We start from the raw sequence: 21,172 nt of genomic DNA on the forward strand, positions 1-21,172 counted from the left end.
AGTGATTTCCCCGTTTACTGTACAACCTGGATCTGGTGTCCACCAACTTCTGATGTTCAGTCCAATTAAAGATAGTTTTCAGGGGCACAGACGAGGTAAAGATGGTTATGATGAAGTGCACTCTTGATTTTTTTTCAAAGAGTATTTAAAAATTGTGTTCACCGATGGTGCAGACGCATTGCTTGTGATAGAGACTATATTTAGTCTCTATATTGAGTCTCTCTGTTGAGAGAAAAGTTACTATAACAAGATATGCAAATTGAGCAACTTTAATGTTTGTTAATAAAACACGTTTCACTCATTCTTGCATTACTTTTGATATAACCCTCATAAGATGCTAAGCATGGTGAGACTAGCATTGAATAACATCACAGATTTTACTATTTTAAACAGAAGATATATTGCAATAGAAGTTCATCACTTGTTCAAATATCAGAGCCCAAGACATCATGATGTGCAATCAACCAAGAAATCAGCAGCAATATTTTCAAAGACTGACCGTCTAACAACTTCAAATTAATATTTAAAATCATCAGCATTACTTGATAAGCTGCCATCATAGATGTACAGAAACGATTTGCTTTAATAAAGCCTTAATGATGAAATAAATCAAAGATGACCCAGACTGTCTATCATCAGCATTGTCACACTACTCTGGTTGAAACGCTTTGCTCTCAAAGGACCAGTCCACAAACGTAAGGACAATTTTTCATTGTAAAATTGATGACTTTCTTGATAGCTTATATCTTTTGGTTTAACCTTTTTTGTAGGCTTAATCTAGAGACAGGTGCACTCTGCCAGACTGGACTGGCACCTACTGCAAAATGAGTATTATGAGTAATTACAGAGATTAAAAAAGAAAGATTCTAAGTGTAGGATAATTATTAATCCTTATGACTTATTGTAAGAGTTAATAGAGTTAAATAAACATCATACAATAACTTACTTGAACTGAATAACCCATAAATACCAATACAGCAAGCAAAAGAATAAGGAGTGCAAACCTATTAACTGCAGAACCATCACCCTGAAATGCCTGCAAAAGATATAAAGATAAAAAGTTCTGGTGTAAACCTAGTCATGATATATATACATACATACATACATACATACATACATACATACATACATACATGCATACATATATATATATATATATATATATATATATATATATATATATATATATATATATATATATATATATATATATATATATATATATATATATATAAGTTCAAAACAGAAAAACGACAAACAAAAAAACAACAACGCGAGGACGTGATACAGATTGTGTTACTGGACGCTCGGGAAAGGAGAGAAAGAGAATTTGACGTTTCGAGCGGAGCTCTTCGTCGGAAACATAGGAAAGTCCAAAGAAGGGAAAACGGAGGAAGAAAAAATGGCCAACGATATCCATGAGGTTACATATATATATATATATATATATATATATATATATATATATATATATATATATATATATATATATATATATATATATATATATATAGCTCTTCGAAACGCCGGTGTTAAAACGGGGGTAGCTGATGAAGTAGAATGTTCTCTATGTGGCTTGTGTGTTTTCTCGTCTACGTTTTGTTTGCAATGTCCTGTACCCAGATATGCACCTATACATACAGGTGGATGTCGGTATGCACATACCTGTACGTATATATGCATATACTCATTTACTATTTGTTTATATATATATATATATATATATATATATATATATATATATATATATATACATATATGTATGTATGTAGTTGAAAATATGTGTAAAAAAAATATAAAAAGTGGAAGAGAAATGCCTTCGTCTCATATAGTTTAATATCTTTTAATAAATATATACATATTGTATGGATGTCGTGAAATCCAACCAGTTTTCGCTATTTAAATTACCTTTTCAGGGGACATTGTACAGTGATCAGTCCTTGTGACAGAGGGGTTTCCTCATTTTGGATGTTTGAAGAATAAGAAGAATGATGAGTTTAGAGAGTGAATCAAGGGGAGCAACAGGTGGCAATGGGGACAACTTGCTCCTTAGTAGATTTTTTTTTTTAAATGGTCAAAGTTGTATATTGAGGTGTGGTCTGTATTTTTGTATGAACAGGTTTTCCTTGTTTAGGCGTTCTTGTACTGAGATTGAATCTTTACATTGGTATAATGGGAAGTTATGAAAATTCGGCGTTTTTTTGCTTGCGCATCTATCAATGTGGCCACTCAGTGCTATCTGCGTGTACTGAGGTGCCAGTACCACCTGAGTGGCCTTCGTGCCGGTGGCACGTAAAAGCACCCACTACACTCTCAGAGTGGTTAGCGTTAGGAAGGGCATCCAGCTGTAGAAACTCTGCCAAATCAGATTAGAGCCTGGTGTAACCATCTGGTTCACCAGTCGTCAGTCAAATCGTCCAACCCATGCTAGCATGGAAAGCGGACGTTAAACGATGATGATGATGATATATATATATATATATATATATATATCGACAGACATAAATAGACAGAAACATACATAGACAGACAGACAGACAGACAGATAGATAGATAGATAGATAGATAGATAGATAGATAGATAGATAGATAGATAGATAGATAGATAGATAGATAGATAGATAGATAGATAGATGGATAGGTGGATGGATGGATGGATGATTGGATGGATGGATGATTGGATGGATGGATGGATTGATTGATTGATTTCTTTCTTTCTTTCTTTCTTTCTTTATTAGCTACGCAGGGCCAAACACAGAGGGGACAATACAATGTAGATTTTTTTCTTTTCAAAAACAATCAAAAGAGATCAAAAACATTTTGGGACATGTACACAAGAAAATAACAAAAGTATCCTTTTTAACAATTAGAGTTTCCAAAAGTGGGGAGTAAATATAACATTGACTAGGTTTATCCGTGGAAAGAAAAACCAACGAAAAAGAACCATGGTAACCTCAGAAATGAAAAAAAGCAATAACATGAGAGCAAAGTGCTCTTTCTCTTTTTGCTTTATAGGATCATGCTCAAGGTGGTTCTGTCATTCGTGCGTATCATCGTAGCCACATTTACCCACCTTTTGTTAAACTTTTCATTAGACAAAACTTCCCTCTCTATTTTCATCTTCCTTTTCAAATGATACTTGAAAAAATTGATGAAAACTTGACCAGAGAGGAAAGTGTTTGTCTCTAAACTTTTCAAACAAGTCCACCATACACATTCTTCCACCATAGCCACCAATACAATGAAAATTGCCTTCCTTCCCAGTTAAAGGAAAGTGGCTGGGCAGCATTCACGATAGACTTGGCTGACAATCGAATTCATCCCACACGCGACAGCAGCCGTTTGACATAGGCCCAAAAGTCTGAAATGTTTGGACATAGCATGAGTGCGTGCAGAACAGTTTTGTCGCTCAGGCCACATCTCGGGCAGGTCGGTCTGGTGTTTCTTGAACCATGTCTGTAAAGCTTATCTCGAACAGGCAATGCTTCTCAATATCACTGCCAGGCAAGGGGTCTCTGGAAATTGTTCAAAGGTCTTGGCCAGAAAGTGGTCCTGAAGAGGCGGGTCAGGTATAACCCGTGGGCATAGAGACAGTGACAGTGGTGGTGAAGACAGAGAGAGAGAGAAAGAAAGAAAAAGAGAGGGAGAGAAAGAGAGACAAAGAAATTTAGGGAGAGTTGATGTTTTATTAGAAATAGTTGTGTTGATGGTGGCAGTGGGAGTAATAATAAAAGAGAGAGGAAGAGTGGGTATGTGAGAGAAAGAGGAAGATGATGTATAACTTTGTTTAACCATGTCTCTTTGACAGAAATTCTTGTCACCAACATACTGAACACTCATTTTGTTTTATTTCTTGCACACGCACACACCCACACACACACATATAAAATAATAAATGTGAATATCAGTGTGTCGCGCTTTTTCAACTTTAATAAATCCTTTCTACTGAAAGCACAAGGCCTCAAATTTTGGGGGAAAAGATTAAGTCCATTACATTGACACCAGTACATAACTGGTACTAATTTTATCGATCTTAAATGGATGAAAAGCAAAGTCGACTTCGGTGGAATTCAAACTCAAAACCTAATGGCAGACAAAATATTGCTAAGCCTGGCATGCTAACGATTCTGCCAGCTCACCCCTTGATATAATATAACAAATGTGAACGTCAGTGTGTCAGTGTGTCACGCTTTTTCAACTTTACTCCTAGAGGCCGTAGCCCAACATATCATACCATTTTGGAATCAGGCTGACTCCATGTGTAAATTAAAAAACGTTCCAGGCCGAATCCAGGCCTACAGTCCTGAAATATAAACAAATTTTACTGAGGCAAACTAAAGAGACCAAAAAGTATCTAAAGAGTGCAATAGGAGTCCGATAGACACTGAGCAGATAAGGTGTTTTCACACCTTTGTTAAACTGCAACGAAACTGCCTATATTAATTAAAATTCGTACACAAACTTTCCAACTAACCTAAAGTTTGTTTTTTTCTTATCACTACTACTACTATATTTGTTCTGATCAGGCAGTCTGCAAGTGCAAGTCAACCACTAGTATTGACTATTCCATTTTAAAGTAACAGCTTTCTCATCAGCTCAGGGTATCTTCCACTGATGAAGACCATGGAGCCAGAAATGCCTCAGGGAGTCTGAAAGAGAATGGCAATAAGCAGATAAAGTGCCTTTGCACTCTTTATCAAAACCGAGAATTTTTTATGCATACCAAACTGCAGTGAGATTGCCGTTAAAAATAAAAATAATGTCACAAACATATTTGAACAAACTTAAAGTTTGCTTAATTCTCATCATTGCTTTGCACTGCAACTACGTGTGTGTGTGTGTGTGGATGGAGGGAGAGAGAGAGGGAGAGAGAGAGGGAGAGAGAGAGAGAGAGCAGCTTAACGCAATGAATCAAACAGAATGAGACAAAAGTACATACCCTAAAGTTGAAATCAATAGTTTGGATATCACAAAGTACTAAAATGTGTGATTTGATACTATCGTACTTTATGAAGATTATTGACTTCAGTTAGCGTACACTACATACTTGTATATAATGACCTATTGAATTAGAGTTACATTCTTAACATTGTCTCTTTCATGGATCGTTTTCCCCAGCAACAACAATAATATTTTTACTGAATTACAACACTTCAAATATAGAGATCTGTTAATGTAATCTTGTAAAGTAGGAAGGGATGACCTATTTGATAAAGTACACAACTAATCCTAGAAACAGGTTACGAGTACACATATCTTAAGGGTATAATGAAATGTCAACACCATAAATTGTCCCTATGAAGTCAATATTTTTCTGCTAAATTCTGTAAGATCAACCTTTCTTTGATAAGAATATCAAACTAACCGAAAGAAATGTTGGCAAAAGACTGTGTACTTATTAACCTCAGCTACTTAAATTAAAATGTAGATAATGAAATAACTTTTTCCAAAAGAAAATGAAATTGTTGAACTTAGTGTTTAGGATTGAGTAGTGGATAGTGCACTACATCTGTTGCTCAACTATTTTGCCTCTACAGTAAATCATCATCAGCACATCAGCAGCATTGTTTAATGCCCGTTTTCCATGCTGGCATGGGTTGGACGGTTTGATAGGAGCTTGCCAGCTGGAGAGCTATCTAGACTTCAATTGTTTGTTTTGGCATGGTTTTATTTTTTTATGGCTGGATGCCCTTCCTAATGTCCACCACTTTACAAAATGTGCTGGATCCTTTTTAACACACTCTGTAAAGTGGGTATGGATATTTTAAAATGTTTGAAGAATTAATCTTTTTCTTTATCTATTTTAGAAAGTGTTCCTTTGAAATTCAAGACATACGACATCTCAACATTTTTTTAATGAGAGACAACAACATTTCCCCTGGTGCAGAGGTTGGCTCTTTTGGAAACGTGCTAGATTTATCATCATCATCATCATCATCATAATCATTTAACATATTCCTTCCATGCTGGCATGGGTTGGATGGTTTGACAGGAGATGGCCAGGCAGAAGACTGCACCATACTTCTGTGTTGGTTTTAGTGTGGTTTTTTACAGCTGGATGCCCTTCCCAACACCAACCACACAGCAGAGTGGACTGAGTACTTTTTACATGGCACCAACACAGTAAAATAAAGAAAGCAGGATTGTACATAGCTTATAGAAACACACCAAGGTGGGGAAGTCGTAATCTTTTAAACCGGTGAAGCTTTTGTTTTTTTTCGAAATGAAGGAATCTGATTGAGTTGAGGCCACTACAAAAACAAGACTTTTGTTCTATTTTCTGATCCTAAATTTTATTATTCACTAACCAAAGATGGATAAAGAAGAAAAAAAAGAAGAATTTATATATAGAACATCACATATTGAATAAAATCAGTGGGCTGGATGAAATGAAACAGTTTGCTGGATTTAGCTTGTAAGTCTTTGTTTTCTGATCTAGCACATGAAGAATCACAAAATTTTATGCCAAAATAACTGAAATATCGTATTCTACTAAATAATTGGGTGGATTGCATTACAGACAATGATGGAAAGAGCATAAAAATCAAGTTATCAATATTTATTTGTTGTGGGGCCTTTGTACTATTTGAAACAGAGATTTTGTTATAAAATGTACTTTCTAACTTATTCATTTGTTTCATTGATGAAAACATTAAAATCAGTATATTATTTTAAGAAATACTTCCCAACAGTTATCAATGGAAGTTTTCACAAATGAATGCTTTGTTGTAATCACAAATCTTTATTGCATAAGTCTTTTGTTAAGTGACTTATTGGTGACTAGATTATATGATAGATTAGACTATGATAATATACTGATGCAACAAGATTATATTTCAATAATACCACATTTTGTTTTATTTGTAGAAGTTTACTTTCCTAAATATAGCCTGATGAAATATTAAGAAAACTATGTTATGCAATTCCCTATGCTGATAAATTGAGAATCTTAATGAATCTACATTTGAGGTATTAAAAAATTTGTCAATCTTCCAAAAAAACATTTTAATATCTTCTTTTACCATTTATTTCTCACTTATTTCAGTCATTGGACTGAGGCCATACTGGAGCACTGTCTTGAAGGGTTTAATTGAACAAATTGACCTTGGTATTCATTTTTGAAGTTTGATACTTATTCTGTTGATCACTTTTATTGAACTGATAAGTTACAAGACACACACACACACACACACATATATATATATACAGGGCCTTCTACATAGTTTCAGTCTACCAAATTCACCGACAAGACATTGGTAGTCCTCGGGCTATGGCAAAAGAGACTTGCTTAAGATGTCATGCAGGGGGATTGAACCCGAAACCACCTGACAGCCAAGCCTGTGCCCATAATTACTTTGTAACTTTTGTGAGAAATTTAGTACTTTTAAGTTCATACCAAACAAAATGCTTCATGACATGTCTTCTTGTTTTACATTCTGAGTTCATTTTTGGGGGTATCAGTTGAGCACTGGGGTTGATGTAATCAATTGGACCCTGCCCCAGAAATTTCATACTTTGTGCCTATTGTAGAAAAGTATTTAAAACATCAATCAAATCAATTTTACTTACGCCTATGAACTCACTAAATATTATTGCAAATGCAGGTATAACAGCACCATTTACTGCAGAAGCAAGCAACCCAATGAGGATATAAGGCCATTCTGATGAGTTCATTTTAAAAATTCGCATTGTACTCGCTTCAGGGAGATCTTTTTCCTGGAGTTAAAAGAACAAAAGAAGCAACAATTGTTAAACTTCAAAGATGAAATAGATTTAACTTCTTATCTAGCTGATTGGTGTAGAACAAGAGGTAACTTCACAGAACATAAAGTAAACAACTCTCTTATAGTTTAACTCTTTAGCATTTAAATTACTCCATCAAATGTAATGTTTATTCACATTGTCATGAATTAATCATTGATTATATCATAGATTAAACATTTCGATGATGTGGTTGTTTATTTTTCGGTTTTCAGATGAAATTGTAAAGAGAATCGCTTCATGGATTTCTGCTTACTCTCTTAGCAATGGCTTCAATGATTCTCCTTATATGAACTGAACAGCTTCTTCCCAAATTGGATTTGGTATTATTTGTACCATTGGAAACTTTTTCTACATATTAAAAATAGTTATTCTGCAAGCATTTAATTGTTTTATCACCTCACAATTTTTTTTACCAGATGTGGAATTTACATTTACCCATTATTTAAACATAATAATTTACCAATCATTCAAATATAAATTGAAATATTCTTATTTGCAAAAATAGCTGCAAATGTTGTATTATGCTTCCTAACAGTCTTTTATTTTATTGTTTACTTTTAAGTAAGTATGGCAGCTCAAACAAAACATAAGCAAATTGTAAGCATTCACTGGAAATGGCTAGTTTAAAGAATTGTAAAGTGATAAAACAGTTGAGAAAAAATTAAGAGCTATGGTGGAAACAAAGGGTGGCCATTTTGAATTGTAAATATATGTAAAATATATATAAAATATTGTCCATATATATAACAATCAACCTGTAAATTTTCCTTAACCAAAACCTAAAACTTTTTATTTTATGATTATATATACACTGGAAAAATATATACACTGCACCTAGTTCATCACTTATGTCTTTGGAAAAGGCATGGACATCATAAGGGACGTTTTCATGCAAAGATATAATACGCTCAATGACTTTAAAAAGAAATCACTATTGAAGGTGCATGATGTGGCAAGCTACAGATGAGAAAACCCTGTTGAGCTGATTCAACAATTCTGTCATTCATTTTAATTCCTTTATTTTTTCCCATTAGGGTAATGACTTTTAACATTTTTTCTGAAATTGAACATGGCCAGGGTGACTTGATGCCATACTTACTTAAAAGCACGAAATCATGCTTTCCGGTTTTATCAGCAACAAAGCATTTTCCCAGAAACTAAGTTTAGAAACTTCCTAGACTTAGCAATGCATGTTGGAATTCACAAGCAATCTTGGCCATCCTCACTTACATGCTTCTACCACAAAGTAGGGAAAAACTCTACAACATGTGTTGTTTTATCAGCGGAAACTGGATGGAAATGTGGTTTTGTTTCCTAAGTCTTGACAGCATGGCCTACCAGAAACTTTCAGAAGAAGTTTCTGGATATACTAAAGCAAGCAAATGTTTGAAAGTTAATTGGAATCTTGAAGAATCAGTAATTCAAGAAGTTCAGCGTTCAAACATATGTGCTGAACGTGCAGTAAAAATAATGGAGGAATTAGATTGCAGGTCTTCTGAAAAATTGAATCTGCGATTTGTTTTAACCAACAAGGATCTTTGAAAATTGCTGTTGTATTAGACTTCACTTATTACATTAACATTTCATAACAGTACGTCTTATTACTTGAACAATATTTGCATATCCATAGTAAAAATGTTGTCAAATATATTGCTATCGGTGGAGGAGATTCTGTGTCAATGAATGAAATTATTATGATTTTTTGTCATTACATCATAAAGTTCACCTTCTGGTACCTTGGCTTTACTCGATTTGAAAAAGTCATTGCCCTATTTCCCATGTTTGCATGGATTTGAAGAACATGTTATTGAGACATTCTTATACAGTCAGATTTCCTTTCTTCATACTGGCCCTTAACTTCTTTTCAAGTGAGAGATCTCTTAATTAACATGGCTTCAAAGATACAAAGCCTACAGACTTGTTATTGACTGGAGAAGTACCAACAAAGATACCACTTGAACATCTTGACTTTGGAATAAGCACTTACTGATCTAAATAAACACACACACACTTACACACACACACACACAAACACACACACACACACACACACGCGCACACACACACACACACACTTACAGGAAGGAAGGACAGACATCTTTTTTAAGTTTCCAGCTACCAAATCCACCTCATAAAGTCTAGCAGAAGACACCAGCTAACCCAAGGTGCCATTCAGTAAAATTGACCCTAAAACCACATGGTTCATAAATTCACTTTTTAACGGCACAGCCATGTCTATGCCTATCCCAGGAAATATAATTAATAATGGTGAAGTATAATATCACAAATGAACAGGCTTCAAAAAATGGGTTTACATATTGATAAACAGAAAACCAGAGAGCAAGGAAACAAATGAGTCTTCCTCTCCTCGGTAAAGCAAATCATTAATAAAAGTCATGAAAATAAGTGTGCCATAAGGAGTAACACATTCAGTGGTATCTAACAAATACCCTTCTTCCCAATAGTAGATAGGGAAATTTTCAAGAGGAGGAATATGTGAAGGCAAATGAAAGTAGCGAATTGTAGGTTTGATATATATAAAAAATTATTCAAATCTGAAAGTGCAATATTTTCTCAGAAAATAAATTTGAATCAAATGGAGGTGAGATATTGTTTCCATATCCAGAAGGATGGATTTAATGTGAAAAATATTTGGAAATCATAGCCATAAATAGAAGTGGTTAAAAAATATGCCCTACCTTTTCAACTACTGATTCTTCATCATGTGTCTCTTCGTCATGTACAGAACTTATGGATTTTAATCTCTGTCGTTGGGATGATGATATTTCATCATCAGCTCCTATATTGCAAATAATTAAATTTGTATTTAATTTATTGTTGTACATAGATTCAACAAAAGAAAAATTGCATCCCTCAGCTGCAGAAACAAAACAATAATAGAAATAATATATACTGACAAAATACAATATTGTATAGTAAATTTTACCATTTAATACTGTTTTATTCTACCAAAGATTTTGCCTAGTTAATTTACCAGATACATGTTTAAAACAGCAGAAATTTGATAAAATTGTCTAAATTTCTTTCTTTTGAGAAACTTGAGCATGAATTTTCATGTTCAAGTTCCTCAGAAGAAATAAATTCATGATATTCATCAATGAAACAAATCAATATGTTAGAATTATATAACATAAAAAAAGAAATGATCTAAAATAGTTTTATTGTAGATAATTTCTCTCTTTTTTATGCTATATAAAAGCTAATTCTAACATATTGATCGGTTTCAGTGACAAATGTCATGAATTTATTTGTTTCAAATAAATTAACTGAGAGCAGAAAGTTATTACACCAGTGGAAAATTTAGTTTTTTTTTTCTCTGAAGAATGAAACTAGATCAATACAACATATTTATAAATACAATACAATAATTATAAGATGTTTTCAGAGTAATTATAAACACATACATATAAATGAACCTATTAATAGTAAAAATAAAATAAAATTGATGTTTAGACGCATAACAGCTTTGAGATAAGAAACTTTCTCCATATTTACAACATAAGTACCAATTCTCCTATGATGACAGCAAGGTGGCAGCATAAGTATCAGTGGCACACTGTAAGTGTGAATAATTAAATAGTCAAACAAATTTTCAGACTTGATGATGGACAATTCTGACATTTGTGTTCCTTTCAATGAGTACACAATGGAAAAAGTTAAGACTGTTTACTGCAGAGATATTTGCTTCATGGTCAAAATTATGATGCCAAAAAGTGACAAGACACTAAGTTTAATCTAAACTGGAATCATAATTCTTATAATAGTTTCAAATTTTGACACATAGCCACCAATTTCAGAGGAAGGGTTAAGTTGATTTCATCGACCCCAGTTTTCAAATGGTACATATTTTATTAATCCCAAAAGGATGAAAGGTAAAGTTGACCTCAGCGGAATTTGAGCTCAGAACACAAAGACAGACAAAATATCACTAAGCTTTTTTCCCAGCATGCTAACAATTGTGCCTCCTCACCGCCTTAATTCTTATAATTGATGTAAATACAACTACCATGAAATTAATCGGTTGTTATTACCAGTGATTGCTTAGGAAAGAACAATGGTCACCAATCTTAAATATCTAGTGGTCACTCCAGAATAAAAAAAATAGTTGAAGTCATGGGAGAAGACTCATGATAGAGGATGACAGTATACTTTAAGAGCTTATTCAGAGGTGGTCAGATTTTTCATGACTTAATTTCAGGAGGGAGGGCATGCATACATGATTTTGATTTTTTCTTTTTTTTTTCTTTTTTTTTTACATGATGTGGGTCAGTGATTGGTAAGAAAGAGAAGAAGAAACCACAATTCATGATTACTGTCTGACCAAAAGCCTGATCTGAATGACTGGAGTAGACAAGATTTCACTAGAGAAATTCTGGTTAGTTAAACCAAGCGATGTTTAAGCCAACTACATTCAATCAACAGACTTCTTCACAGTTTCTGCATGGCAGAAAGCTCACTCAAAGTTTAGATTGGCTCTAGACGAGATTCCACAAATTGGGATAGAAATCAAAATGACAGAACTGTGCACCAAACTAGTTAAGCACGTGACTATGCCAGCAAGTATAGCGGACCTAAAGTCATTTATTGTACACAATATATGGTTCACCTTGAAAAGGATTTCTACTAGCATTTCTGTTGTTATCAGCCCCTGGTCACCGCTGATCAATCAGCTTCATGTTCAAACACATTCCAGTGGTAACCATCTTGTCATTTTAGGAGTAGATAGAACAGCGTTATCTATGAGGGGGTGCTGAGAATGTCCTGCTTTGAGTAAAGGAAAATACTGGAGGATCAGTTAATTAAGATTTTATTCAACATATTCCCCTCTCAGATTCACACACTTATTGCAGGTTTTCTAAGCTCAGTAAAAGAACTCAGAAGGTTGGGCCTTCAACTAGGTTTTTCACAATATCCTTAAAGCCAGGAACTTTAGTCTGGGTTTCAAGGGCCTTAAAGCCAGGTGCAATAGTCTGGGTTTCAAGGGCCTGCAATTGTTCAATATCCTACCAGGCAACCTTAGAGATCTACATCGTGTTGATGTGGGAGTTTTCAAGGAATGTCTGGACAAGTTTCTATCTGAGATACCAGATGAATCCACATCACAGCAGCAGATGTAAAGAAGCTCCGTCCAACTCGCTACTTTACCAAAAATAATACTGGAAACAACACCGAGTAACTACAGGTGGTGCACCAACATGACCTCAACCCTCAGCTGAAACCAGTAAAAAGATAAAAGATAAAAAGATATATATATATATATATATATATATTATATGTATATATTATATATATATATTATCTGTCTCTCTCTATCTATCTTATATATATATATATATATATATATATATATATATATATATATATATATATATATATATATATATATATATATATTACTAAATGTTTCAAGTACATGTACTTATCGTGCTACTAATAGTTTCCCACACATGCGTACGTTCCTCTATCAACCCCATTACTAAATAGTGCCCTTCTTTTTGCGAGGAAATACACTAACCTTAGCATGAATTAAATTAACCTTATACTAGCGGCCCGTAAATCCATAATTAATTTTGACAACAAATTCTGGACGAGAAAAGATACTCTCAGTTACTTTGATATCATAATGGATGCCGCAGACGCCACCCAAGTGACTGACCTTGTTGCAATCTATCTTCTATCCGACCTGCATGGTGAATTTCCTGAAATTGGGTGAGGATTCTATAGAGACGATGCACTTTTCATCATAAAAAATGCATCCAATAGAAAATTAGAACTACTTAAGAAAAGTTTTATATGTTTTTCAAAAGGCATGGTCTTTCTATCTCCATCGAGAGGGAAAATAATTCAATTAACTTCTTAGACGTTAACTTCAATTTAACAACTAGATTGCATGAACCTTTCAGGAAAACTAATTCTAATTTAAGTTATATTAACTTCCTAAGTAACCATCCAAGATCAATTTAAAACGCACTAGCCTTCATCATTAGTAAGAGACTAACCTATTTATCGTTTAATGTAGAAATATTTAATATGTATGCAAACCACTACGACACTACTCTAGCAAACGTTGGATATAGGGATAAAATGGAATACCATCAACCTAACAACATTAATGAATATAACACAACTATTTATAAGTAAAAAAATATGACTGTTAAAGTTTATAATCCCACCATAACTAGTAATATAATTAATAATAAGCATATAACTAGTAACAAACAATTAAAAATGATAACAAACCCAAGGTCATTTCAAATTAAAATAATAGTACCAATCATAATAATAGAAAAACCAATACTAAGCTATTTCATAAACCCAAGATAAATAAAAATAATCAACCAATTTGCAATTATAAGGATCTCTACAATGATGAAAACATAATTAATAAACATATTGAAATGAATAACCAATTAATCTCTTCCGATACCAGCACCACTGCTAATCCATATAATGCTCTGAATAATAATATTAAACCAAATACTGACTTCATTAGCTCTAAAAAAATATAAAAGGGATTACAACATACCTATAAATAACAAACACCCTGATAAATCTAATAAAATATGGTTTATTATTCCATATGCAATGCAAATTTAAAATAACATTGTTAAATCTATATTTAAAGTCATTCATAAATACTTTATCATTGATAATAGATATAATGAAATAATAAACTACAAAACTGTTAAGATTGGTTTTAGCCTAACTCCTAGCTTATTTACAATCATATCATCAGTTAACAACAAGAAATTAAATAAATTCTACACCAATAGAAATGCCCATAGCAATAATTCTACTAATTCCCCTGAACTTAAACTATATCTCCCAAACTCCACTAACCCTAATAATTACGCTCATATAAATCCCAATAATGGAACCACGATAACCCATAGTAACACTACTAATACAAATTCCTCTAATAGATTCACACATAACAATATTTATGAAAATCGTGATTGTAGAGTTAAAACTAATTGTAAATTTAAGAATTCATGTAAAAGAAAAAATGTTGTATATCAATGCACTATTATAGTTCAGTGTAAAAAATATTTTTCGCAACTTTATATACAACTTATAAATGTACTTTACTTCCTAACCTTTTTACATTGTACTTTATTTGTATTGTAATTTACACTATAATCTCTATTTATTCTTTCATTTATTACTCTAATTCTATTTACCTACTCTATCGTACCACCAACCAACCTGCAAACCCCTCGCCCAAACACTTAAAAATATAAAGCATAAAAAGCATCATTCAGTCTGCTGTGATGAATATACAAAAAAAAACCATACAAAACATCTAGGGGTATATTTTTTCCCCTCTGAAGAGATTATGTTCAGAAATATGAATTTAATATTTGATTAATGTAACTGAAACAGCTGTAAGGGATAATGATCGATTTGTTGCTGATAATAAACTCTTATTAACTTCGAATTCTCCATTTTCTTCTTCCTCATTTACATGAATATAATCTACAGTTTATATACAAACCTATTATTTTAGGGAAATCATTTCCCAAAAAAATAATAGGTATTGAACCAGTATTTCCTTGGATGACACCATCCTTTCACGAGGCTAACATAACCTGTAACTGAATTACATCCTGAATTACATGAATTACATTCTCCGTTTTCCTTTTCTCTTGGACTTTCCTCTGTCACCTGTCTCTGAAGAAGAGCTTTGCTCGAAACGTAAAACAACTTTCTTTCCTTCCCTGAGCAAACTCACAAAGCGTATACATTAAACATCTGTGGTCGATAACACACACACACACACACACACACACACACACACACACACACACACACACACACACACACACATACACACACACACACATATATATATATATATATATATATACCTTGGTGGTAAACTGAAAGAATTAGTTCTTGATGTTGCATGGGCAGATAAATAGTTACTTTTTATAGGGTTCAATAGCTCAGTACCATATTTTTGGTGAGAATATATTCGTACAAAATCTATGGCATCAGACAATTGAATTCTATTAAAATAAAGTGTGTGTGTGCACGTGTGTGTGTGTGTGTGTGTGTGTGTGTGTGTGTGTCTGTCTGTCTGTCTGTCTGTCTGTCTGTCTGTCTGTGTCTGTGTCGGTGTGCGCACGTGCGTGCTCGTGTGTGGAGAGGAAAAGAAATGAAGAGATAGAGAGATGACATATTTGAGGACAAATGCTTGAATAGCTGAAAATAATGGTTGTGTAAGCTGACTTGGACCGAGAAAGACTTGCTCGTTTATTGAAGAAATGATTTGTTGAAATTTCTTAGGGCTACAAATGTACCAATGATAAATTGCTTCCTCGTTATATTACTTACTGTTTTCTTCTGATTCTTCTGTTCCTTCTGTTTTTAGTCTCTGAAATAATATGATGGAAGTAGAATAAATTTTTCTATGATCTTCAGTTTATGTGATTGATAGAATATTTTAAAGTCAAATATTTAAGCAGTGATCAAAGGTGAGAATTGTTTCAACAATCTATTTAATAACTTTTTTCTAGCATTTTTGTCTCTTAAAAGTAATTATAGTTGTGTGATGCATATAAACAAAATAGTAAATATATTACTACATACATACATGCATACATACATACATAATTCATACCAATAATAATTAGAGCACTAGGTTTTGTTAGTAAATGCTTAAAGGAGAATGGGATTTTCAGAAAGAGAAATCAACCGACTAATTCGTACATTACGAGTGCAATATGTGAGTGGAACAGTAAAAATATGCATGACTTTCTCGAGTTCCAAATGTGAATTTGCCTGTGTTAACTACATTCCAAAGACGGAGCTTTGTATCTTTGTTGGAAACCAGCTCCCTCCTCAGTGGAAGTTTTATAATTATTAAAAAATAGAAGAGATATACATACATACATACATACATACATACATACATACATACACACATACCTGCATGCATACATACATACATACATACATACATGCATACATATTTTGTCTAAAACAGTCAACGTTTCTCATTCACAACGCTCTTACAGTCTATCATGCACAGAAATAAATTCATTACATCTACATCCTGTTTTGCTTCCAATTCCACATAAAGATCGCTCCCAAAATGCCTTTTTAAACATTGGATATTACATTCACACAATGGCCACATGCAAAACCCCTTCATTCATTCATTCATTCCAACCAAATAAAGCTAACGTTTTTCAAGGTGTATTTTCTACTCTCTTCAAAATGCTAACTTCGTCATTAGTTGCTACTCGCCTTAGCAAAAACAAAACACAGAGATATTCCAGTTGTAGTTACCCATAATCTCAGAAACCACATTATCAGCCAAATTAGAGTCACAAATTATAGAATTTATTATTAGACACAAATTATAGACATTAGAGTCACAAATTATAGACATCCAAAGACAACCACCATATCTTAAAAGACTTATCAAAGGCGAAATTTACATCAAAATAATGCAGTTAACAAAATGTGGAGACCTTCGTTGTAAGACTTGCAAATTTACTGAACAGGACAAAATCCCAAATTTTCAGAATGGGAAGGGATGGAAGATTAATGCAAACATGAATTGCTAAACTAAACATCCCGTTGACTGCATAATGGCCCACAATACAATGGAAATCATTTTGGCTATGCAGGATCAAAATGAATAGACCAGGTTTGGGTGCATAAGCAACAAGTCAATGATTCCTTTCTTAGAAACGTTCTGTGTAGTCAAAATATAAGCATTTGAACAAATTAAAAGTACAAAATATTCCCTTTTCTCAAAGCAAAAGAAGAAAATAATCAATTCTAAATCCGAAACTAAGCTGGAAATAATAAACACCACTTCTAAAATGAACTACCTCTAAATGGATTATCTAATAACTCAAGTTTAAACGACTGTAAACAGCGAAAAGCACTTAACATAATGCAAAACCTTCTTTCCATAAGATCTATATCAATCTGTTGCTTTAAATTTTTTTATGTAATTATTACTTTTTAATTTAAGAAAGTCTTTCTTTGAATATAGTGACTGTTTCAAGAAATATTTTTCTGAAAGCACAACACACACACACACAAACACACACACACACACACACACACCATCATCATCATCATCATCATCATTTAGCGCCCGTTTTTCATGCTAGCATCGGTTAGATCGTTTTACTTGAACTGGTAAGCTGGTAAGCCGGAGTGCTGAACCAGGCTCCAATTGTCTGTTTACCTGCATATCCATCTACCTATATATATATATTGGCCTACATAACATTCTACTAACAAATCTACCAGTGTATGTATATACTGTAGGTATTGGATTGGGGTATCACACCATCTGCGTGTATTTTCTATCTAGTACAGAGGTTGTTTCATTTATGAGGATGTACACCTGTATTTGAGTGAGTGATGGGTCCTTCAGGTGCTTGGATAAAATGTGGATGTCAAACCGGCCTAGTGTGCTTCCACGGTGATCTTTGGCATATTGGTAGAGTATGGAGGACTCTTTTTTGTCATCATATTGTCTCAAATGTTAATTTAATCTCTCCGTAATGTTTCTAGATGTCTTACCAATGCATGTCATGTTCTTGTCTTTACAAACACCCTCTATGCACCTTATGCTGTAGAATACATTTCTAGTTCTACAGTTAATGCCAGGGTTAATCTTAGATACCATGCAGTTCTCACTGGTGCATGTGGTATTCTCGAAGGTGTACGTCCTACGTAACTGTGATCTGATGGAGCTCCCGACATTTCAACGGTCTTAATGTTGAGTTCGGTCTCCTTCCAGAGCTTTCCTAAATCAACGGGATAGTTCTCCATATGCTGTGGTCTCTACAAGCATCATTCCTTGATATTTGTCAGCTTTGTACCATGTGTTCGCCCAGTTTACTTCGTCACAAACTCTCTGTATCCTATTCCAGTCTTTACTTCTGTATCTAGGACAGGTGCCATTGGTTTCATTACACATAATGCTATCTAACTTCTTTCTAGCTCCTCTGTATCATCAAACCCTATCTTTCTGATCATATCCAGAGAATTGCATGTAGTGCATGAAGTTCTGTACATGTTTCCTTGTTTTATAGGATTCGCATACGGGGAACACGTCATTCATTATCCTAACTAAGTCTACTATCAGTATGTTGATCTTCATGTTGTGTGACAAAGCTGAGTTCTTGTGAACAACATATTTAGAAGCTATGGATTTCATGTAATAGAAGTGGAGGAGCTGCATTTTGTTGTTCACAGTCTCTAACTAAAATTTAGTATCAAGGACAGGGAGTCTATTGTTAGGGTGCCTAGTGAGGTAATCTATAGTTACCTTGATATTTTGGTGGATGAAGTTAGGTATGTGCTGGATGCTCTCCATTATGCTCCTCTCAATTTCTACATTACTGCTATTTTGCACCATCATTTATTAATTCCTTTTTGGTTTTTAATTGCTAACGAGCCACCTATATTATAATGTTATTAATATATCTTAATATATTAACATATCATTAGAATATCTTTTTGCATTGATAATATACACTTTAATCATTTTGAATTTTAGCGCTTGCTTATCAAATTTTTTCTTCTCATGAAATATTACGAGGTAGGCTATCTCTTTAACCCTGAGTAGTGGTAGAGGCCTCTGACAAGAAACAAGATCCTTCTGATCAAATTTCGAAATCATGTGATAAGGCTTTTTCCAACTATTTCATTCTGTGAGTTTATCTCACAAGGAAAAGATCGTTTAGCTCACTGTGTTCAAATCCCGTAAATATCATGAGGTTAGTGTTTTTTGTGGCTTCTGAGTTAAATTTTGACTCTCATTTCTAGCAATTCCCGGTGCTATCTTGCACCATAATTTATTAATTCCTTTTGGTTTTTAATTGCTAACGAACCACCTATATTATAATGTATTTAATATATCTTAATATATTAACATATCATTATAATATCTTATTGTATATATATAATATATATATATGTATATATATATATATATATATATATATATATATATATATATATATATATATATATATATATATATATACATACATACATACATACATACATACATACACTACCAGGTGTTATGGGACAGTTCAAGAGAAATTCAAGCAAAGCTGATCATTTGTAACTTATCTACAAGTGAGTCTAGAAATAATCTTCATGTTACCTATTCATGTTCATGAAGTAGCAGTGTGTGCCATAGACAAATGAATGCTAAAGCTGCACGGGGTCCCCTCAATGAACAAGTTTATTGTTCAGGTAGTAAACTACAAAATTCTTATATTCATCCATTTCCTGTGATTCAGGTCTCTTTGTGGTCCCAGAAGACAAAATGGAAAAGGCATTGCCACAGAGGGTGGCGAGGGAGATGCACTGGAACAGCGACTCTGACTCACGAGGCTCACTCTTGCAGATAGCTGTCTCCACCCCGCTAGGAGTGAGCAGGGATATGGTCCGGGGGCCGAGAACACCGGAGGTCTTCATTGCCACAGGGTCGACTGCAAACCTGTCAGAGAGCGACAGATACTTTGACATAGTACCATATGCTGCTCTTTGTGACGATCCTATTCAATAATTAAAATTGGATTTTAATTATCTTTTTATCTTGTCTTGATTTTATCTTTTCTGCAATATACTAGTAGTAGTTTTTTTTTCTTTCCTCTTTTTTTTTTCTTTTGAGTACACAAAAACTCAGTATTTTAAGGAAAATGGAATTGATGATTGTTGCTGAGTGCGTTAATCAGTAAACATGAAAGGGGATATGAGCAATGTAGTGAAACTACCTCCCGCCATTAGATACAAACTACTATCGCCATTACATACAATCTTCTCATTTAAATATAAATAAATGCGAGCGTAGTAGAGAACCCATTCCTTGACATCACGTGACTGACCATTATTCGAATCGGCAACTTCTTCGAACCGTTCCCGCCAGAACGCAAACTGACCAATCATGGCCCCTAATAAGGTCACGTGATAGAGTAAAATTCTAAAGGCATTTGGAGCCCTCTTAACGCTATATATAGATCAACTCATACCCAATAATTTGTCTCGGTCCAGTTTCTCTTTGAGAACTGTTCCGTGTACCACACGACAGCAGCAGCAGTTCCAGCGACCACTTCAGCAGCTTCGTCCAGCCACGATGACCTCCGCCGTCGCCACATCAGCAACAAGAGTCTACTACTACTATCCAGCATCATCATCATGACCAACACGATTAATACCAAGCAGCCTCTACGCTACCAGCGTCAACATGATTTACTATGTACACCAAACCAAACTCCGCGGCACATCTCTCTCTTCGATTCTGTTAGGTGACTTAGCTTCACCACAGTAAACAAACAGACAAGAGAACCACAGCCAGCGACGAACATCTGTATAACAAGAATCACGGCTAGGCATCGAT

The 21,172-nt window shown here is 34.0% G+C and overlaps 1 protein-coding gene across 1 annotated transcript in view; it reads right to left on the bottom strand.

Annotated features, from left to right (window-relative positions):
• Positions 1-21,172, bottom strand: part of LOC106870660 (ATP-dependent translocase ABCB1) — a 112,667-nt gene that overhangs the window by 34,936 nt on the left and 56,559 nt on the right. The window contains exons 14-17 of the mRNA XM_089353464.1: positions 16,123-16,162; positions 10,464-10,564; positions 7,570-7,716; positions 947-1,036 (exon numbers count right to left, since the gene is read on the bottom strand). Coding sequence (XP_089209590.1) covers positions 947-1,036; positions 7,570-7,716; positions 10,464-10,564; positions 16,123-16,162 — 378 coding nt within the window. The remainder of the gene's footprint in view (positions 1-946; positions 1,037-7,569; positions 7,717-10,463; positions 10,565-16,122; positions 16,163-21,172) is intronic.

The sequence above is a fragment of the Octopus bimaculoides genome, chromosome 1 (genome assembly GCF_046866305.1).
Source record: "Octopus bimaculoides isolate indiv1 chromosome 1, ASM4686630v1, whole genome shotgun sequence".
In the NCBI taxonomy this organism is placed as follows: Eukaryota; Metazoa; Mollusca; class Cephalopoda; order Octopoda; family Octopodidae; genus Octopus; species Octopus bimaculoides.